Source organism: Curcuma longa, unplaced genomic scaffold (genome assembly GCF_044706935.1).
Source record: "Curcuma longa cultivar G26 ecotype Majalengka, Jawa Barat unplaced genomic scaffold, ITB_CL_G26_1.1 contig_19278, whole genome shotgun sequence".
NCBI lineage: Eukaryota > Viridiplantae > Streptophyta > Magnoliopsida > Zingiberales > Zingiberaceae > Curcuma > Curcuma longa.
In genome coordinates, this window is record NW_027431054.1 from 12,332 (window position 1) to 32,210 (window position 19,879).

Genomic DNA, 19,879 nt, shown 5'->3' on the forward strand with positions numbered 1-19,879 from the left:
CACCTCATTAATTAGTCATTAAGCTGCCTTTATATGTTGCTTACCTTTTTAATTGTATTCTAATACCATTATAATTTTAATTAGCCTTTCAAATTCATTAATAACCGTTGAAGGGGCATTTATGTAAAATACTATTGAGTAGGGTTTAAGTTAGATAAACTATGGAATATTATATAAATATACAAGTACAATAATCCAATAAAATATATTTCATCTTTTTAAAATGATTTTTTTTAAAGGAAACTAAAAGATGATTAAATTTATTTTTATTTATTAGTTTAAAAATGAATCTGGTGTATTTTTTTATATATTGCCATTTTCTCCTCTCTTTCACTTATTTTTAAAGATTAGAAAAAGAATTTACCGATTATTTTCTACCTAAAAATGACTAAGTTCCATACAATTAAATAAAATTATGGTAAAAAAACTGAAATTGAGTGATTTGATTTAAAATTATAAATGTTTTTTAAGGTAAATTGATCCTTTAACATATTTATAATTATTAAAATTTTCGGGTTCTTTAACTTGGGAAATTTAAAATTAACATGAATTTTTCACACCGAATATAGAGATTTTAAAATTTGGATGTTTTTTTAAATTGATCCTTATTTTTAAAAAATTAGAAAAAAAGAATTTACATATTTATAATTTCCATATTAAAATATGGTAAAAATACTGAAATTGAGTGGATTTAAAATTCTAAATGTTCTTTAACATATTTATAATTATTAAAATTTTGGGTTCTTTAACTTGGGAATTTAAAATTAACATGAATTTTTCACAAATATAGAGATTTTAAAATTGGATTTTAGATATCATAATTCATTGCAAAATTTGAAGTTAATACAAACAACATTCAAATGATTTCTAAAAATGTAAATTATTGTTAATTGAATTTTAAAACAATCATATTTGTTAAATCAGACATATAGTTAGCAAATTGTAATTACCATAAGTGACAATTCGAATTATATTCATAATGATGATATGGTGGAAAATTAAAGATAAAATTAGTTTCATAATCATCTTAGTTAATTGCCTTAGAACACCTATAAAATTGATTAATGGCCTAAGCCATTCTGATTAAAATAAGCATAACACTCTTTGAATTATATAAGCTAAATTAAATATAATATTTTGGGTATTTGCCTAAAAAACATTTAGAATTAATTATTTTCTCTTTAAATTTCTTTTTTATTTAATGCATGTTCCTCAACATACTTTGGTATTCAACAAAATTTTATCAAAAGTGCTAAAAATTATTTAAAAGTCATTTTGTTGTAGTAAGATGAGCATAAGTTTTATAATTACATAAATTAAATTACAATAAAAATAATTTAAAACTATGTAATTTTATTTTGGACAAGTATCTAAAAAGCCTCTGAAGTTGATTATTATCCTACACAGTCTTTTTTTTAATTTAATATTGGTAATCCTTTATAAAATTTTAAATTTTAAAAAATGGCAAAAAGATGATGGTCATTTAGGACCCTTACAAGTTTTAAAAATTATATAATATATTTTGGCACACATTCAGTTTTAGCTGAAATTTTATCAAGAGATAAAAAAAAATAAAATTCTAAAAACGCTTAATAGCAAATCTTGGCCTAAACCCTAATATAATTTTATATAATTTATTTTAATAAACAAATCTTGGCCTAAACCCTAAAAGCAAAACGCTTAATAGCAAAATTTAAAAAAAAATCTTGTCGACGCGCAGTCGCACATCGTGCGTGGAAAATGTTATTGCCTTTGATAACTTAATTATGAGAATGATTAGCATCATCTTTATTCTAGGTGTTACAGTAAAAAGATCGAATTTGTCGTCCCACTGGTCTTACACGGTCAATTTAAAAAAACGATCATTTCAATTGGCCACTACAGAGGAAAACATTGTCTCGACTTCGTCGAGATTCGACTCTTACCCACTGCAACAAGTCTGTCATGTAATAACCAACTAAATCATGCCCCCAAAGGCAACGTCATCTTTATTCTCTACAACAATAATTGGAATCCGCCACCCCACACAATCAATCTTACAACCATTTATGAGGAGGTAAATCGAGAAAATTATAGTTGATCACGATGGGGAGGGCATTACTTCGGCTTCACCGAGATTCGACCCTTGTCCACTTGTAATAATTCTGTCCCATAATAACCAACTCAACTATCTACCCGAAGGCAACATAATTTTTATTCTCAATCCAATTAATTATGTCAATAATTGATTAATATACTCGAAATCAAGAATTTAATAATATCACCTACAAGGCCATGATCTTGACTCATGACCTTGTCGGTTCTACCGAATATGCCCTTAATCATGAACTTAAGTATATTGATTAAGACATTATCGAGATTTAAGAAGACTCTAGCCACTATGATTTTCCATGTTCCCATCAACTCGAGATGAATAATGAAATACCATAATAGAAATTTTAATTAAATTTATATTACTATATGTTCCGTCAAATACCACTGATGATCAAGTCATCAATTAACAAACAGTTCGATGTAGGCGACCTTCGAGTTGAGAGGGGGCATGTGATGATCTAAACTTGAAACACACTTCAAAGAAAAGGTTAGACTTGTGCCAAGGAGTCCTGGCAAACCACTTCGATGTTCAAGTTAAGGTTCCAGACAATGTAGTGTAAAACAAGAGAGAAGGTAGTATTAGCAAAGTTTCTGAAATCGAACCTCGAATATAGTGACGAGCTAGTCCTTTTATAACTTATACTGGGCCCCTCCATGCTAGGTAGGGTGGCATCCTTGTAGCCACCTACAGAAGGGAGAGATTCGATAATCATTCTCTTTTGGCCTTATGTGCAGCAAAAAAAGGGATATCAAGGGAACCAAGTCTGACAACCTTGCATTCCCTTGGCCCTATGCACAAAAGAAAGGGTATCGAAGGGGATCGAGTTTGACAACCTTGTATTCCTTTTGACCTCATGCGCAGAAGAAGGGGTATTGGAGGGGACCGAGTCTGACAACCTTGTATTCCTTTTGGCCTCATGCGCAGAAGAAGGGGTATCGGAGGGGACCAAATATGTAATCGCCGTTAGTACATTCTCACACGGTTGCCTACTGATACGTTCTCACACGGCTGTTGCCACACTGTTGATACGTTCTTACACGGTTGCTTGCTGATACGTTCTTACACGACTGCCTGCCTATAAGAATAATCATCTTCTCCTCTGGTTGACTACATAATGTGTTGGTATGCCGAAGACCTGAGACGGAAACCCCAGATGAGCTAAAGCGAGGTAGAGTGACGCTTGAGATAACTGAGACACGTCTGGTATGACTAGATGGCTAAGACGAACTGGCCGAGATGATGAGACGATTAGGGTGGCCGAGACAAGACTGGCTGAGACAAGACGTCCGAGATGGCCAAGACGAGACGACTAGGGTGGTCGAGACGAGGCTGGCCGAGACGAGACGTTCGAGATGCCGAGATGAGACTGGCTGAGTCGTGATGTCCAAGATGACCGAGATGTCCAAGATGATCTAGACGAGACTCCAGAAATGACCGAGACGAGATGCCAAAGATGCCAAGACAAGGTGCTAGATATGACCGAGACGAGACGTCAAAGATGGTCGAGACAACTTTGGGGGCTCAAGTCGAGCCCAAGACTCGATTGTACCTAGAGCGCGATCTGAGCTCGTTGTGAGGGACATTCCCATCTAGTGGGATGGCGTTCGTGTTGACCCATCTTGCCACATCGACTGGAACCTTGACCTCTGTGTGACTTCTGACGTTTGCCACATCAACCCAGACTCTGACCTCCGTATGACTTCCAACGCCCGTCATGGCACCCACATCACTATCTATATATCATACCAAGATAGCCGATTTATTAATATAGCACAAGATCAAAAACCCACAAAAGAATACTACAAAGAAGTTTGTCCTACGATCGATATCGATACTAGCTATCCCCCTGTCTTTGCCTTTAGCGGCTTCAATATCAACAACTACTTCGACAACGATTTTAACTGAAAACTACTACGACAATTCACTAACGGTCTACGACAAGTCTAAGTCGAGGTTTAAACTGCCATCTTGATTGCATGTGGAAAGAAGTCAGTTAGCAGATCCCTAACACAAAGATTATTATTATTATTATTATTATTATTATTATTATTATTAAACATGTACGCCCTTGATATAATAATATATATTGTTGAAGGGAGACTCAAAGTTTACCTAATAATCCACCTTTGTTTGCTTTAATTAATGGAGAATAAAATTAATATAACTTTTAAATTTGTCCTTTGATTAAACAAATTGACGGTCCGTCTTGATTTGGGTCCGGTTCGGTCCATATTTAATCTTAAAGATAGGCCATCCCCATTCCTGAACCACTCAAAGTTTACCTAATTCCTGTCCTTGGAATTTTGAGAATCCTTATTGATGTGATATAACTATTTTTTTTTTAGTTTATGACAAAATGATATGAATCTTTTTTTAAAATAAAAAAAGACATACGTTTCAAAATTTTAAAGTTAAAAGTAAAAGCAAATATACATGCTACACGTGCATGCACATGCATATGCACGTGTGTGTGCACATACTCATGTGATAAATCTAATGGCTTCAAAAGCTCTAGTTCATCTTTCCTTTCTAGAAAATTACTTTTTTAGAAAAAATTTATAAAAAAAACTCAAAAGAGTTTATTATTGACATTTGACAGACAAGCATGAGAATCTAATAACTTTGTTTATTATAAGATTTGATTGATGCTTTATTGGCTTTCTTACACTTTAAAATATGGGTTTGCATGCAGTTGAACACTTATTAACAGTGGTCCCTTGTAATTTAAATAAGTTAATTATAAGTTAGTATAAAATTAGAAGATTCTCAAGTGATGAAATAAATTGTGAATGATTCTGATTGGTCCCTCTAGATCAATTTATGAATGGGGACAGATTTAATAAAATAGAGGGCACAAATTGTACATGTAGCTAGACCGTTTGAGGTTGTTAGGGTAGTAAATTTCACCTAAGGACAAGTGCACAAATTGTACATATAGCTAGACCAAATTAGCCCACAACCGATGTACTCGACTTATTCAACACTTTTGGTTCGCTTAACCCAATCAGATTATTGTCGGATCCATAAGATTCAACCAGTCTGCTTGACCTAATCAAACTTGACAGTTCAAGCAGTTCATTCACAATGTAGCTTCTAGGCAGCCAACATTACTTTTACAATACCTCTGTTTATAAGTTTTTTCTTGTTTCCGTAGCCAGCATGGAATTTGTGAAAGGTAAAATATTATAATGACATTATTTTTTTTTTTAAAAAAATCAGGGTAACAAATAGGACGGTTAAACAAATTAATTCATGATAAAGTGGGTCAACACATTAAAAATCTATCATATAATAGAGTGGAGATGGGACGGATCGGCCCACTACTAACTTAGCGAGTTAAAAATCTCAATCCAATCCAACTCAAGACGAGTTATGGATTAAGTGGGTCAACCCGTGAACCTAGCAAGAAATAAAAAATATAAAAAATATTAAAAATTTTAAATTTAAATTATATTTTAAATTGATCAATTTAAAATTTTTAAATTTTTAAATTTAAATGAATCAAGCTCACTAATCTATTAAATTTTTTATTTTAATTTTAAATGTTAAAAAAAAATAAATTTTTTCAATTCGCAGGCCAACCTAAGTCCACTACAGGCTAACTCACGCAGGTTGCGAGCCTAAGCTGAGTCAAACCATCTGAACCTATTTTAAAATAGATTGATAAAATTTCAACTTAATCCGTCTAAATTATTTGACAGAGCGGACCAACTCAACGGGTCCAATCTAAATTAGCGGCTATAGTAACAAAGCATTTCATAGAAGAGGAATTTAAAGGGATTTAGAGGATCAATAATATACAATTATCACTAAAAACAAAGTAATTGGTCTATTCTTGTGTGAGTTTTATTGTTTTAATCCAATTATGTGAGCATGTTTTACTCGATCCATCATAAAAAAAAAAAAAAAAAAAAATAGTGATACAACAAAATAGTGAAAAAAATGCTAAGATTATTCTTCAATCTCATCTTTATTTACGATGCAATTAAATTATGAGAGTTGCATTATTTGCTTTTTAATTTCACTTTCGCAATAAATTTTTTTCCTCAATAATTAGCCAACTCTGAGTATCTTAAGTTTGATTAGACTGCAAGCACCTGAAACTATTTTTAATATACTTTTTAAAAGTTTTATTTTATTTATTATTTATACTTATGTGAGACGTATTTGAACGTCAACATATTTGAAGTTATGATTTTAATAAGAAATATTTTAATTTATTATAAAATTATGATTTTAGTTTATTAAATTTGTTATAATTGTTAAAGTATTAATGCAATTGGGCCAGTTAATCAAGTTGGTCTCATTACCTTGTTTGGGTGGATATTCCTAATTAGTTTTACTAAATCTAATCCAAAGCTTTTCCAACTTAAATTTTTATAACACACATCCATCAAAAGTTTATAGTCCTAGTTAATTATTTTTGATAGGACTAAATGGAATCGAATTAAATTAATTAAAATTAAATTAATAATTTTTTAAATTAATATAATTATCAAATTTTTAAATAAAAATCAAACTAATTAAATTAATAAAATATTAATTAATTCGTTCTAATTGAATTTTTTAAATATTATAAAAATTTTATTAATTAATTAAAGATTTAAAAATTTATTTATTTATCGATTTTATTTATTTATTTAATTTAATAGAACAAGGTTTGTGAAGTTCACGTCGTTCTCGTGGTGATCTGCGAGTGATCTCAAGCGATTAGGGTTTGTTTATTCTGTTGCTTTTTGATGGCTCTCGTGGTGATCTGCGGGCAGCCTTGCAGCGGTAAGTCGACGGCGGCCGCATGCCTCGCCGATGCTATCCAATCCGCGGACGACCCCAAACCGTCGGTGAGGATTATAGACGAATCCTCCCTCCACCTTGGTCGGAACCAAAGCTACGCCGGTATCCCTTCTGCGCCCTTTGAAAAAAAAAATATATTTTTGAGAAAGTAAATCTTTACCTGAGAATGAAGCAAAGCATTCCTTGACATTTGCTAATAGAATTTATTGAAGCCGGACGGTTTGTTTCTCCACCGACAAGGTAAATTCATTTGTTCCGTTATTTTAGGAATTAAACGGCGAAGAACAATTCTGGTTAACGAAAATGATTCAAATTTTTGGGAATAAAACACACGAGAAGATCATTGTTTTGCCTTCATGTTTTTGAGTGTCAATTGTCTTGTTATATATCATGAATTTTCAGGTATCAGAAATGTTTTATTTGATATTTACTATGATTCCTTTAAATTTACTTTTCTAATAGTTTTTGCTGTAAAGACAGTTTTGTGAACATTAATGAAGCAATTTGTATCCTCGAAAAGGAAAGATGCTGAGAACTTGAGATTTGTATAATGTACTTATTATTTGACATGCAGCCGTATAACAAGACAACATTGTTTGTTATCTCCCCTTAACTATAGATTTTGGTGCAAGCTAACTCTATGCTATATCATAAAATTCAATATCTAATGCCTGTTTCAGAAATTTATTAACTAATTCACATGCTTCCTGTCTTTATTTGTAGATATGCCAATGGAGAAAAACCTGAGGGGTGTGCTTAGATCAGAAGTTGATAGGTCATTATCGAAAAACAGCATCATAATTGTTGACTCTTTAAACAACATTAAGGTGAATGATTTGTTATTGTGATCTTAATGCTTGTTATCAAACTTGGCTAAATTGAGACATGTCTGGAATTAGTTTCTATTTTATCTTTCTTGTCTGTTTCTTTCTATTGGTTCACATTTTGTTTTTTTTTCTATACGAACAATGCACTCATCATTAAAGACAAGTGTTTTGGAATCATTTTCCATGTGATAAAATTCAGTCAAATTTATAAGATGGGTTCTTAACTAGCATGATGATGTAGCACCATGGAGCTCCCAAGGGATCTGCAACAACAATAAAAACTATGATCTAAACAAAAGAATTATTGTTCCTTTTTATACACCCAACACTGACCAAATCTACTAAAAACAAGGTCTAAAATAGTCTATTTTCCCTGAAAAATGGTCTAAAATTTCCTATTTTGTTATGACTAGTAAAAGTATGATAACAATGTTCATCTAAAAGTACAAAATACTTTAAAAACTTTGGTTTCTTATTGTTTTCTATCAACTAGTACATGTTTGTTAAGTTGAAATTTACCTGACTGCATGAAATTCTAAAAGTACAAAATACTTTAAAAATTTTGGTTTCTTATTGTTTTCTATCAACTAGTACATGTTTGTTAAGTTGCTGCATGAGCTTTCTGTCGAATTATGTTTTTCTAGTAGTATTCTTATATATTGTAATTACTCTGACCTTAAGTTTGTTTTCTGAACATGAAAAGTTGACTAAACTGACATTTAATTTTAATTCTGCATATCCCATCTTGTGTATTTTCTGCTAAGGGGACAGACATGCACTCAATTTCTATTATCTTTAATCTTACTTATAACTCAATAAATTTTCTTGCATATTGGAAAGGTTATTCATGATAAAAGTTTTCCTGTACCATAACTTTAGTATCTCCTCGGCATAGTCTTATTCATTATTTCAATGCTTAATTCAAAATTTCTAATGCAAGTTCTGGATAAAAGTCAGGACACATGGCTGACTCATGCCTTGTTTTTCATGTGTGTTCACTCAGGGTTATAGATATGAGCTGTGGTGCCTTGCTCGAGCTGCTGGAATAAGATATTGTGTGGTAATCATTTGTTAATACAACTCTAGTGAGCTTAACTAAATTCACTATTTTAGACCAGTGTTGCATAAATATTGAAAAAGACTAATACTTTGTTATGATTTTTTTTTCTAATACGTTTTTATGTTACTCTCTTATCTACAAGCAAAATCTCATTAGGCATATCTAGCCATTTATTTGCTCATGAAATTCCTAGTGTGATGTTAGTTGAGCTGTGGGATGACTGATTTTCTTGTAGAGTATTTTGTAAATTAGAAAATGAATAAGATTGTTGTGCATTATTGTCTTTCCTGGCACTGAGAAGGACTGGGATGAAAACAAGAAATAATATATTACATTCTTATCATGATACTTGTGTGTAGTTATTCTCTTTGTTAGAATCAGGGAAATCCTATCCTGTACCGTGTTGACATGAGTAGAAGGAGGTGGGTTTCTTTATTTCCTCAAAACAAATCTAGTAGAGGAAGACGGTGGAGCATGAGGGTAGGAGAATAAAAATAAAGAAGAAATGCAAGAGTGCGAAAGGAGGAAGAAGTAGAGTGGAGAATTAGATCTGATCCTCTGCTGCTTTGTCTGGAAGCAAGGAAGGTGTTGAGATCTCTTGGTCATGGATGAAGGGGAGTGCATCAATTGCTTGACATTGGAGGTTGTCTGAGGTGGCTGGCTCGAGAATTGAACAATGAGAAGAGGAAGAAGTTGTAAGGGCAGGGAATTGCAAACAACAGAATAAGTGTTATGCTGTCTATGTATCAAAGAAATCCTACTTACCATTTTTTTACCACTGAACTGGATCAGTATCTTTTGTGCAGTAAAAGTTGGTTCAGGTTTGATTCACCTTAAAAAACCTGATTTGGCCTTGGTTCAACTCCAAAGTAAACCCAACATGAGTTCTAACCAATTCAAGCCTAATCGTGTTTGTTGGAAATCCTTATTTCTTCTCTTTAGACACAAATAGTCCATTGAGCAACAAATTGACCCTCTAACAACTTGGGTTCAGTACTAATTGACTAAATTCAAAAAATGTAACCCTTAAATAGCTAGCCAAGTATATCAATCTTGACAAATACATTTGTTATGTTCCCTTTCCTAAGATTTGGAGCCTTTTTTGCTGAGCTTCTGTTCCCCATTTTGAGAAAATCACATGTCGGATGTACGAGTCTGAGTGATACAGAATACATTGTTGGTTACCAAATTTCATCGATTACTTACTAGAGAAATATTATCAAATTTTAGTGAGAGATGGCATTACAGATTTGATTAATTAGGTTGCATGAATATCTTTTGAAAATTCAGACTCACGTTTCTTTATGTGAAAGAATTCTTTTTCTGTTTTCCCTTTCAGCTCTATGCAGTTCCATCATTACTCTAGTGGTATTTCATAATTCTATTGGATCCTTAAATTTTATATCCTTGTAGACAGATGTAGCAGAAGTTTTTTTTCATTTTATTCATCTGCTTAGGTGTTACAGCAGTCATGACTAAGGGTATTCTATCATACAATGTTTAGGGAGATCAATCACCGTAATGGAACATAATGAAGTCAAGACTCATGTTTTTCTATGATACAATGTTTTGAGGAGATTAATAAAGAGTAGCCCAGTGCACAAAGTTTCCACCAATGCGGGGTTCCAAGGAAGAATTAGACTACATTGGGTCTATTGTATACAACCTTACCTTGCATTGCAATAAACTATTTTCGCGATTCAAACCCATGACCTCAAGGTTACACTACAATAACTTTACCATTGCACCAAGAGTTTTAAGGAGATTAATCATTGATAAAATTTAAGTCAAAATTAATCTTGCATCTTAGACCAAGGAAAATGCCAGGCTATCAGTTTTGTTGATGATAGAAGGCTTATACTAGTGTTGTGATTTTTCAACCTCTTATTAGTTTATCCTGATGTCCAGATTGAAGATGCCTTAACAATTGATCTTCAGGTCTTCTGTGATACTGCCGATGCTACCTGTAGGCAATGGAATAGAATGCGAGAAGAAATGGGGGAATCATCATATGAAACAAAGATGTGAGAAGAGATTTCTTTCTGTAATTGCACATGTGCTTCATGATAATTTCATAAACTTTCTATATACCAATCATTATATTGTTTTAACCTGTATGAAACAATTTAATACAAAAGTTGTTGTAGATATTTTCAATTCTGAGTTGTCTTATGCATATTTCGTCGCAAATTAATTTTGTTGCTGGTCTGGAACTCCCAAGATATTTTCTAACCTGTTTCATTGTTTTCTTCCTTTACACTTTGCCATCTGTTTACCACATCAAACAAAATTATGAATGCATAAATGTTTCTATTACAGATTTGAGGATTTGGTGCGGAGATTTGAGAAACCTGAAAGAAGGAACCGCTGGGATTCCCCACTTTTTGAAGTATTTCCTGCTAAAGGTACTTGCTGCTTGTAAAAAAATGAACTGAGTATTTAGGTAACAAATTGACATATTTGTTTGTGCTTGATGGAGAAGGACATAAAGAAATTATCAGCATTCATTACAAATCATACACAAGGGCTTTGTTTCCCTGATTATGATTTAACATGGCATGATGCCAAATGACAAGATCTGTGTTGTATTTGCTTGGAGGGGAGGAAGCAGAAGGAAAAGGAAGTAGTTTAACAAGGGAAAAATGAATTATATTATCATACTTCTATTCTATCCATTCATCTTGTTTACTTGGATGAGACTGAAAAAAGGAAATCACAGCATTTGCATATATTGTGCCTATTAGAGGCTTAACTTTCCTTTCCCTTCACTTCCATCTATTTGGGTGGGATAAAACGTAATTGAATGAAATTAAATTTCCTCCTCTCCTCTTCTTTCCAAATATAATAAAGAAATCAATAATGCCATTGATTTTCCCTTCTATTTTCATTCAAGTAAACACTAAACTCAGCATAATACTAAATCATAAACAGGGTTAGTTTGTTTCTTTTGCAAGCAAACAAAAAAAACTCTTACTGTTGTTCATCAGCAAATTTTCTATTGCCTCGCATGGTTTCCATCTGCAATAGCTCTATGTGTAATGCAAATGGACAGAACCTAATTTTTGTTAGTCATTCTCTTTGTATTTTTTTCCTAAATGTTTAAGCTTTTACTGACTTTTTCTGTCTGTTCTAGATGCATTTGGATTGAAAATGTTAAAATTTAGTAAATATCATATCATGTATCTTAGAAGTTAATGAATAGACTATGTTGTAGAGAAAACTCATCGTCCAAGTTGTTGGCATATCATATTGTTGCTTTTCTTGCCTATCTTGAAAATAACTAATATTTTTTCTAATAATTTTTTCCTGGGTCTCCTTTAAGATGGAATATCACAGTCATCATCAGTAATAGCTGATGCTGTATCATATCTTACAAAAAAGATTGATTCAAAAACCCGAGATGTTAAAGTTCTTCAACCTACCATTGCTACTCAAACTGTAAGTCTATTTGTATTAATGTTGACATCTTGTACCACATCATATCAACAAACTGGCAGGATTTCTTTTTTCTTTCACTATTTGTGTTGGTGGATTCTGATTTCTTTCTTGATATATTGGTTTATCATTATTGGTTCAATATTTCAATAACTGAACATCACAACTTTAGCTTTCTAGGTTACATATTAATATCATTTTAGTCCTACACTCAATGAGCTACTGGATTTAACCCATGGCAAATCATGGTCTCGACGATCAACAATTTCCATCAATTTATTATCAACACTTCCACTATGGAGAGTTGATTGTGAAATAGGTTTGGTGAGTCTACGACCCAAAAATTCATTCATGTTCTGTTGCCATTATCAAATACTAGCTGAAATTGTATGGTACTAGTTGGAATTGGAGCAGTAGATAGAGATGGCAAGTGACTGAAACAGTGTTCGACAGTTGCTTGATAGATTGATCAACATGCATCTCTTCTTCCCACCATTCTCTCCATTTAATGCCATTTTAGGAGACAATTTTCTCCCACTAAATTTCTGTATATTGAATAAAAACAAACCAAAGATGTTCAATTTGTTTCAATTCCACACTAGCATATTGGTTTAGACCATTCTTGTTTATATTTCTATGTTGGGAAGTTTTTAAGCTTATTCTTTTATGGATACCATGTTTCAACACCTTAATCTGAGTTGTTTAATCACTAGGTCTGATGGAACAAACTGGAAGTTATTTTCACTAGTAAACCTCGTATTAGCTCAAAGGGAAAATAAGCATCACAGAGATGATTCAAAAACCACATAACATATATCCATCTCTGAGCTATATCTTCAGCTTTGACAGTGATCTGTTTGCATTCATAAAGGATGTCAGACCTTCTAAAAACTGCCACTTTACTATGCTAATATTAAACTTGGTGATACTGTTAGAGGGTTTACTACTGATAAATCATCCTCAACAAGATTTGTGTTTCCCAAGACTATATTAATCTTATCATGTCATTGAGTTCTATGCTATGCTATATTTCTAGTACTATTTAAATCGATTAAATTAATTTTTATTACACTAATTAACAGTTTCTTTGTTCTCCATCCACCATTTATAATTTTCAATAATAGATTAACTCTTCTAACTATAGAATCTATAGGTAGCCATTGGACATGTTCATACCATCTCAATCTTTATTCATTTGATCATTTATTGAGTTATTCCTAATTGTTCTCTCATATTAGTATGTTTTATGTTGGGGGGCATATGACTTGGTGTTATTAAAACATCTTGGACTTCATGTTCATCTACCTCTTTTAGCTTGATGTTACTGAAATATCTTGGGCTTCAATCACTAGGGAGTTTTTTTGTGAAGAAAACATCACTTGGTGTTATTAAAGAACCTGTATGGATGTCAGTAGTGGTGAAAACCCCAACTGACCTAATCCAATAATTTGGATTTTATCCATGTTAGTTGGGCCTTAAGTATTTTACTTGGGACATTTAGGCTTGTGAAAGATTTCTGATCTTGACTTGAAGGCCATTCTAACCTGAATTTATTATTTTTTTAAAAAGATAAATATTTAAGTACCTATTAAAAGCATAAAAATTGAAAAAATCTTGACTGAACCTAACTTAATTGTGTTCTTGGAAGGAACATAAAATGGTTTTAAATTCATGTTTGTGTTTTTCACCCAAGAAATTATGTATCTATAAAATTTCCAACATAATTTATCAGACAAAATGTTCAGGAATTATTTAAGTAGGCAGTATGTCTATCTAAGTAACACTTTTGTTTTTTCATATCTTTTTTACAATGTATTATTGCATTTTTTGTGATAATTCTGGTATAAATAAATTTCGATATTGATAGGTCTCAATAAATCCTTTCGTCCAATATTCTATTCATTTTGATTTTCGAAAAATTTTCAGGCTCGTGCAACAGATGCCAATTCCCTGTATGAGATGGATAAGGCAACCCAGGTCCCTTTTTAGACATTCTTTGAAAATATTAAGAATATTCTGCTGTATTTACTTGTTTTTGTTTGCAGGCGGTGATTAATATAATTGTTGAAGCACAATCTCAGGGGCTTGCAGGATCAAGTAATAGGATATCTATGGGCCCTAACTTACCCGCCATATCCTTTTGTTAAATTTAGTTGGTTAAAATTTTATACCTTATGGACACTTTGAACAATGCATCTATAACTCAGCATAAGTTTACCATTAGTTATGTCATACTGGTGGGATACAAATAATTAAAATTTAGTTGTTGATTAAACATATGCTTGCTGATAATATCATATTTGCAAATTTGATATCTAAAGGTTCGACTAATCAATGATTCCATTCCAAGTGGACAATAATATAATAATGGAAGATATTGTGTATTGAAGAGGTAAATTTCATGGTCATTAATCTTAGAGTGAATACATGACTATACTGAATCATGCTATTGCAACAGAGAAGGTCGATCTTAGATTGTTTCACAGTTGCATCTTACTTATTGTGAGGATTATTTCTGATGATGAAATCCTTGACTTGAGTTTACATAGATGTTCATAGACCAATTGGGTTGCCCGAGCTTCGCAGCCTGCGACGCACCTTCATTAAGCTAACAGGGCAGTACAGCCTGAGTGGCCCTCCTCCACCATCAGACGCAGAGAGCGCAAAGAGAATGTTCATAGACTACTTAAATAGGGAAATTGGTGCTGCTTAGCTTAGCAGCACTCTCATTGTTCTTTTGTAATTCCTTCTTGTAATTTATAAGCTGGGGAGGGATACTCTACATGGTGTAGTAGATGATTAATGTTGGGAGTAACTATCGAATTCATGTGTTACATATTGTTACCACTAGTTATTCTTAGTCTAATTCCATTTTGTCTGATTGCTTTGTAGTTGAACTTTTATTTCTACATCAAGGTACAGTTATCTTGATGAATTTAGAGTTATCTTTGAGAGCATATACATTTTTAGTACCTTCAAGTTTCTGAAACCTGTAAAATTATTTAGGTGATTTCACATGCACTTGTATTTTGACATTTATTTCTCCATCAAAGTGAAATAATCACTTCACCTTAATGGAGATTCATATAAAGTGTAAATTGAGAGTATAAATAAATTCTTGTGACATTTAGGATTACACTATAGTCCATTTGCATATGTACATCGGCAATTTCTCAAAGGGTGCACATGAAATTTTTAAATTTTCAAAAGACGCAATGAAGTTTCATTCTTTCTAAATGGCGCATCTAATTTTCATTTTATCTCTATGTTAATAATTGATTTTTCTTCTTCTTCTCTTTTCTTTTTCTTTTATATATAACATCTTGCGTTTCTTCACTTTTCCTCATGGTGCACAGATGGTAATTGTATAGTATAAGAGTCCGGGATTGAATCACTGCAAAAATAAAGGTCATTTACAATAAATTTTATAATGAAAATATAAAAAAATTTGTCGCAAATTCATTTGACGATGAATTTTGCGACGAAAATTTTTTCGTTGGTAATAGCTTGTCACAAAATTATGCGATGAAAAACAACTGATTCGTTGTCAATTTTGTGACGAATAAATTTTTCATTGCTAAATTCGTCACAATTTTATGACAAAAATATTTTCATAGTAAAATTCATTATTGGTAACTTGCGATGAAAATTTTGTTTGGTCACAATTTTTGCGACGAATATTTATTTTCGTCGCCAATGTCATGAAAAAAATTGATTTCGTTGCAATAGAGAGGCTACAGGAAAATTAAATTTGGCGATAAAACTTGTTTTCGTCGTCAATTTGGCGACGAACACACTGTTTGTCGTCAATTCGACGACAAAAATATATTTTCATCGGCAATATTTCGATAGCACAGTAAAATTACGATAATTTTGCGATAAAACTATTTTCGTCGTAAAATTTATCGGAAACTATTGAAATTTCCTACAGATTCATTTCATTCTATCAAAATATGAATCCTGTTTACAAATATAACTCTGTTTACATATACAACTTCACTTCATTTCAGAACAACCAATTCATTATATAATTCACAACCAATCAATCATATTTTAACAAACAAACACATCCTAACAAACAGACACATTCAAACAAACATACATCAATATTTAACAAACATTCACATAAAGTCTCAAAACATTTATCCTGAATACAAATGCCTCAAAACATTTATCCTGAATACAAATACATCAAAAAATCTAATACATCAAAAAATCTAATACATTATCATGAATAAATATGTCTCAAAACATTCAACACAAAGTCTCAAAACATCCAACAAAGTATCCAAACAACTAATAAAGTCTCAAAATCACAAGAAACAAAAAGTATCATCGTCCACGACATCGGCTTCAGAAAATACTTTTTGCTTCACTTTCTTCTCCATCTAAGCTTCTTTTTCTTTTCCTACATCATAAAATAAAAAAAAATATTATTTTATATAAATTATTATAATATGTAATTACTTATTTCATTGTCATTCCACCAACCTTGTTTGAAATAAAATAACAGTGTTAATCAATAAAAAATAAAAAATTTGCAAATAAGAAAAAAAATGTAAAGCAATACTAATTGTGAGAAAATTAAAATGATACACAACTAAGCTTATGAAGAATCATCATCATCATTGTCATCACCAGAACCAGGAGGAATCTGACTCGGAGCGGAGTCTAACTGAAGATGCCGCATAATAAAATTCTGTTGTCGACGCATTTCTCTCATTTCTTCATCCCTTTGCAAAATTATACCCTTCAAATTAGAAACTTCTTCAGTTAGACTTTCTATCTGTGCCCTTACTGCTGATGGGGTGGAAGAAGATGTGTCAGCAACTCGATGAGTTCTTGTCACGTCCCGGGAGGCCGTCCAAAAAATTTCGGCAGTATCTCCCCTGTAACAATGACATTTCTCTGAATACATGCATATATACAAGCTACATGCGGCCGTAATATGGATAACACGTCCAACAAACATCACAGATACACACAACAGATGCAAGATAAGGCCTACACAGCCACACAACCACTATCACATGCATACTAACCAACATAAGCATATCTACGTAACGGAAACATCGTAAATCCGACAAAACAAATAACGACAAATGCAAACCCAACATAACAACAGTCCATGTCCACAAAATATAAAATCCATACTCGAATGCAACTATAAACCATACAAACCACTACAAAACCTTCTGATGTGAGATAGAACCAGCCGACTAAATCTCCAAACTCTAAATAACCTATCTGCTACCTGGGAAGAAAATAAAATAACCCCAAGGTCTGAGTAGTAAGCATTAGATACTCAGTGGGTACAGAATAGAAGTGCATATAAGATAAACCAGTAGAAATAACAAGAATGTAACATCTAGAATGAATAAGTATAAAAGAGGTAAACATTAATCAACAGGTAATAGGTATCAACAGATAGCATAAATCATGGTAATCGAGCATGGTATATCAACTGAAACAATAAAGAAAGAATAATACTGTGTAATAGGTATAGGTATCAGGTATATGTAATCATGTATGTAATGTCATACAAGTGCAACAATCATAGCAAATAAGTGCAACAGTTGTAAACATATGAGTAAAGTAAACTATGTAATAATCCTATCAACGAATGCATGTAAATACGTATATCAAATGTAAGTCACCGTCTGCACTGGTCATCCCCAGTCACTTCCCCAGGACAGTGAAGTGGGGCGCACGACATGACATACTACATAAGCTCCATCAACTAACCACCACTAATCTGGTGGGGAGCGGGCAGTGTAGTAGGAGGGTAATATAGCTAGTCCTGGTTGCACCTAACAATAGTGCAACATATGCTCTCACCCTTGTATCTCACCACAACACGATGCCGGACAAGAGCCAACAAGAACAGTCAATAATGCTGTCCACAATATCTACAACTAGGTATGGATGTATGATGATCATCCCAACATGTAATAACTACAGTTAATTAGCATGTTCAACAAGTATCAATAGGAGTCAACATGGTCAATAATACAATAGTTAAGATTTTTCTACAGTAGATAGATCAATCAGAGGTCATACGACATCTATCAAACAACAAATCATACGAGTATCAACATAGTGAATGATACAGATAACAAAAGTATCAGCATAGCAATAATAGATCCTCATAAGATCAAACAGCAAGTTTCAAGCAAGGATATCAAAGGTATCAACTAAATAACCATCTCAAATAGTAGAAATAGCAACAGGATAGATAAAATAGCAATAAGACATGCATTGGAAAAATTGACATGTATTGACCAAATACAGGGTACCCACATGATCAGACGGTCATCAACAAAAAAACCCTAGAAATACAGGACCACAAATCAATCAAGGTCCTGCAAAAAGAAATAACAATATTCCTAAATACAACAATTTAAACAAATAAAATCATACTAAAGACATACTTAGTTAACCTAATTAACAACAACATCCACCTAATCAATTGATCCATAAATTCCAATCTACAGCTCAGCAACCCCTAATCAACAGATCAACCTCCTAAACTCACCGAAACCAATTCTACAGTAACAACAACACCCATAAAAAATTAACCAAGATCCACACCGATTAGTCACAAAGATTCAACACAACCAACAACCCAAATTTATTCTAACAGTAACCGAAATTCAAGACTTACCCTAAATCCGTTCCAACTCCTCAGCTTCACCTCACTATCGAATCTCCAATTGGATCAGACCCCATCCATGAACTGTGGGAAGAAAAATCGATCCAAAATCAATCAAAGTTTAAAGCCATCCTACTAAGATTATCTCCAGAACCAATCACAACCAAAAAATCTAGATTAACTACACTTACTGATTTCCTCTTCTTTGCTGCCGCCACTAAACAAAACTCCAGCACAATCTCACTGATCCAAAATCCAAGCCTGAAAACTCGATTAAACGGTAGATCTAAGCTTAGGTTTTTCCTCCTGACCTTGCTGCCGCACTTTCCTCAAGTTCCGGTCAGATCGCATCAACAATCTATGGGGGGAAAAAGAAATCGATTTAGATCTAAGCAAATCGAAGCAATCCATAGATATTTAGCTCATAATCAAGTAAGAATCCGAACCCTAGCTCACATCTCTTACCAATCTTCCTCCTCTCTTCGATCTGCGCCGCTTGAAGCTGCCACCACCCAGCAAACGGCCACTCCCTGCTTAGCTCGCCACGATCCACACCCCAGGACCAGATTGCCGATGATCCATCTCCGCCTTGGCACGGCGGCGCACGCGTCGGAGAAGAAGACGGAGTCGCTTCGGTGCGCTCGGAGATAGGGAGAAGGAGAGGACCCGCGATCGGGAGAAGGGAATTTTGGCGCTGTAGCTTCTCAATCGAGAACCAGGTCCTATATTCGGCCTTAACGGGTTGGGTTTGAAGATCCACTAAGCCACCAACCCATTAACCCATATACCCTTAATCAATAACCCATTAACCCTTAACCTCATCCAATACATTAACCCCTTAACCCCATTTGTTTCATTCAATAAGTTAGGGTTTAAATTAATCAAACCTAACCAACTTTTAGGGTAAATTTTTAATTTATATCCTAAATCTTCCCTTAACCCCTAGAATTTAGATTAATTATATTTATGATTTAGCACCTAGGTTTTCGATATTTTACAGTTCTGCTCAGAGAATC

At 33.1% G+C, this 19,879-nt stretch overlaps 1 protein-coding gene across 1 annotated transcript; it reads left to right on the top strand.

Moving 5' to 3' along the window:
• Window positions 1–6,776: 6,776 nt before the first annotated feature.
• On the top strand, window positions 6,777–15,034 carry LOC141817077 (protein KTI12 homolog). The gene is made up of 9 exons (XM_074704766.1): window positions 6,777–6,991; window positions 7,613–7,716; window positions 8,720–8,776; window positions 10,715–10,800; window positions 11,096–11,181; window positions 12,099–12,214; window positions 14,138–14,188; window positions 14,257–14,353; window positions 14,761–15,034. Exons 1-9 carry the CDS (start codon window positions 6,835–6,837, stop codon window positions 14,922–14,924), a joined length of 918 nt encoding a protein of 305 aa, XP_074560867.1. The 5' UTR covers window positions 6,777–6,834; the 3' UTR covers window positions 14,925–15,034.
• Window positions 15,035–19,879: the final 4,845 nt, after the last annotated feature.

Bases quoted from the DNA above. Each gene is read 5' to 3' on its own strand.
- LOC141817077 (XM_074704766.1), top strand. From the start codon at position 6,835: ATGGCTCTCGTGGTGATCTGCGGGCAGCCTTGCAGCGGTAAGTCGACG. The intron at 14,189-14,256 runs GTCCCTTTTTAG...TTTTGTTTGCAG, and splicing joins AGATGGATAAGGCAACCCAG to GCGGTGATTAATATAATTGT. The intron at 14,354-14,760 runs GTTAAATTTAGT...GAGTTTACATAG, and splicing joins CTTACCCGCCATATCCTTTT to ATGTTCATAGACCAATTGGG.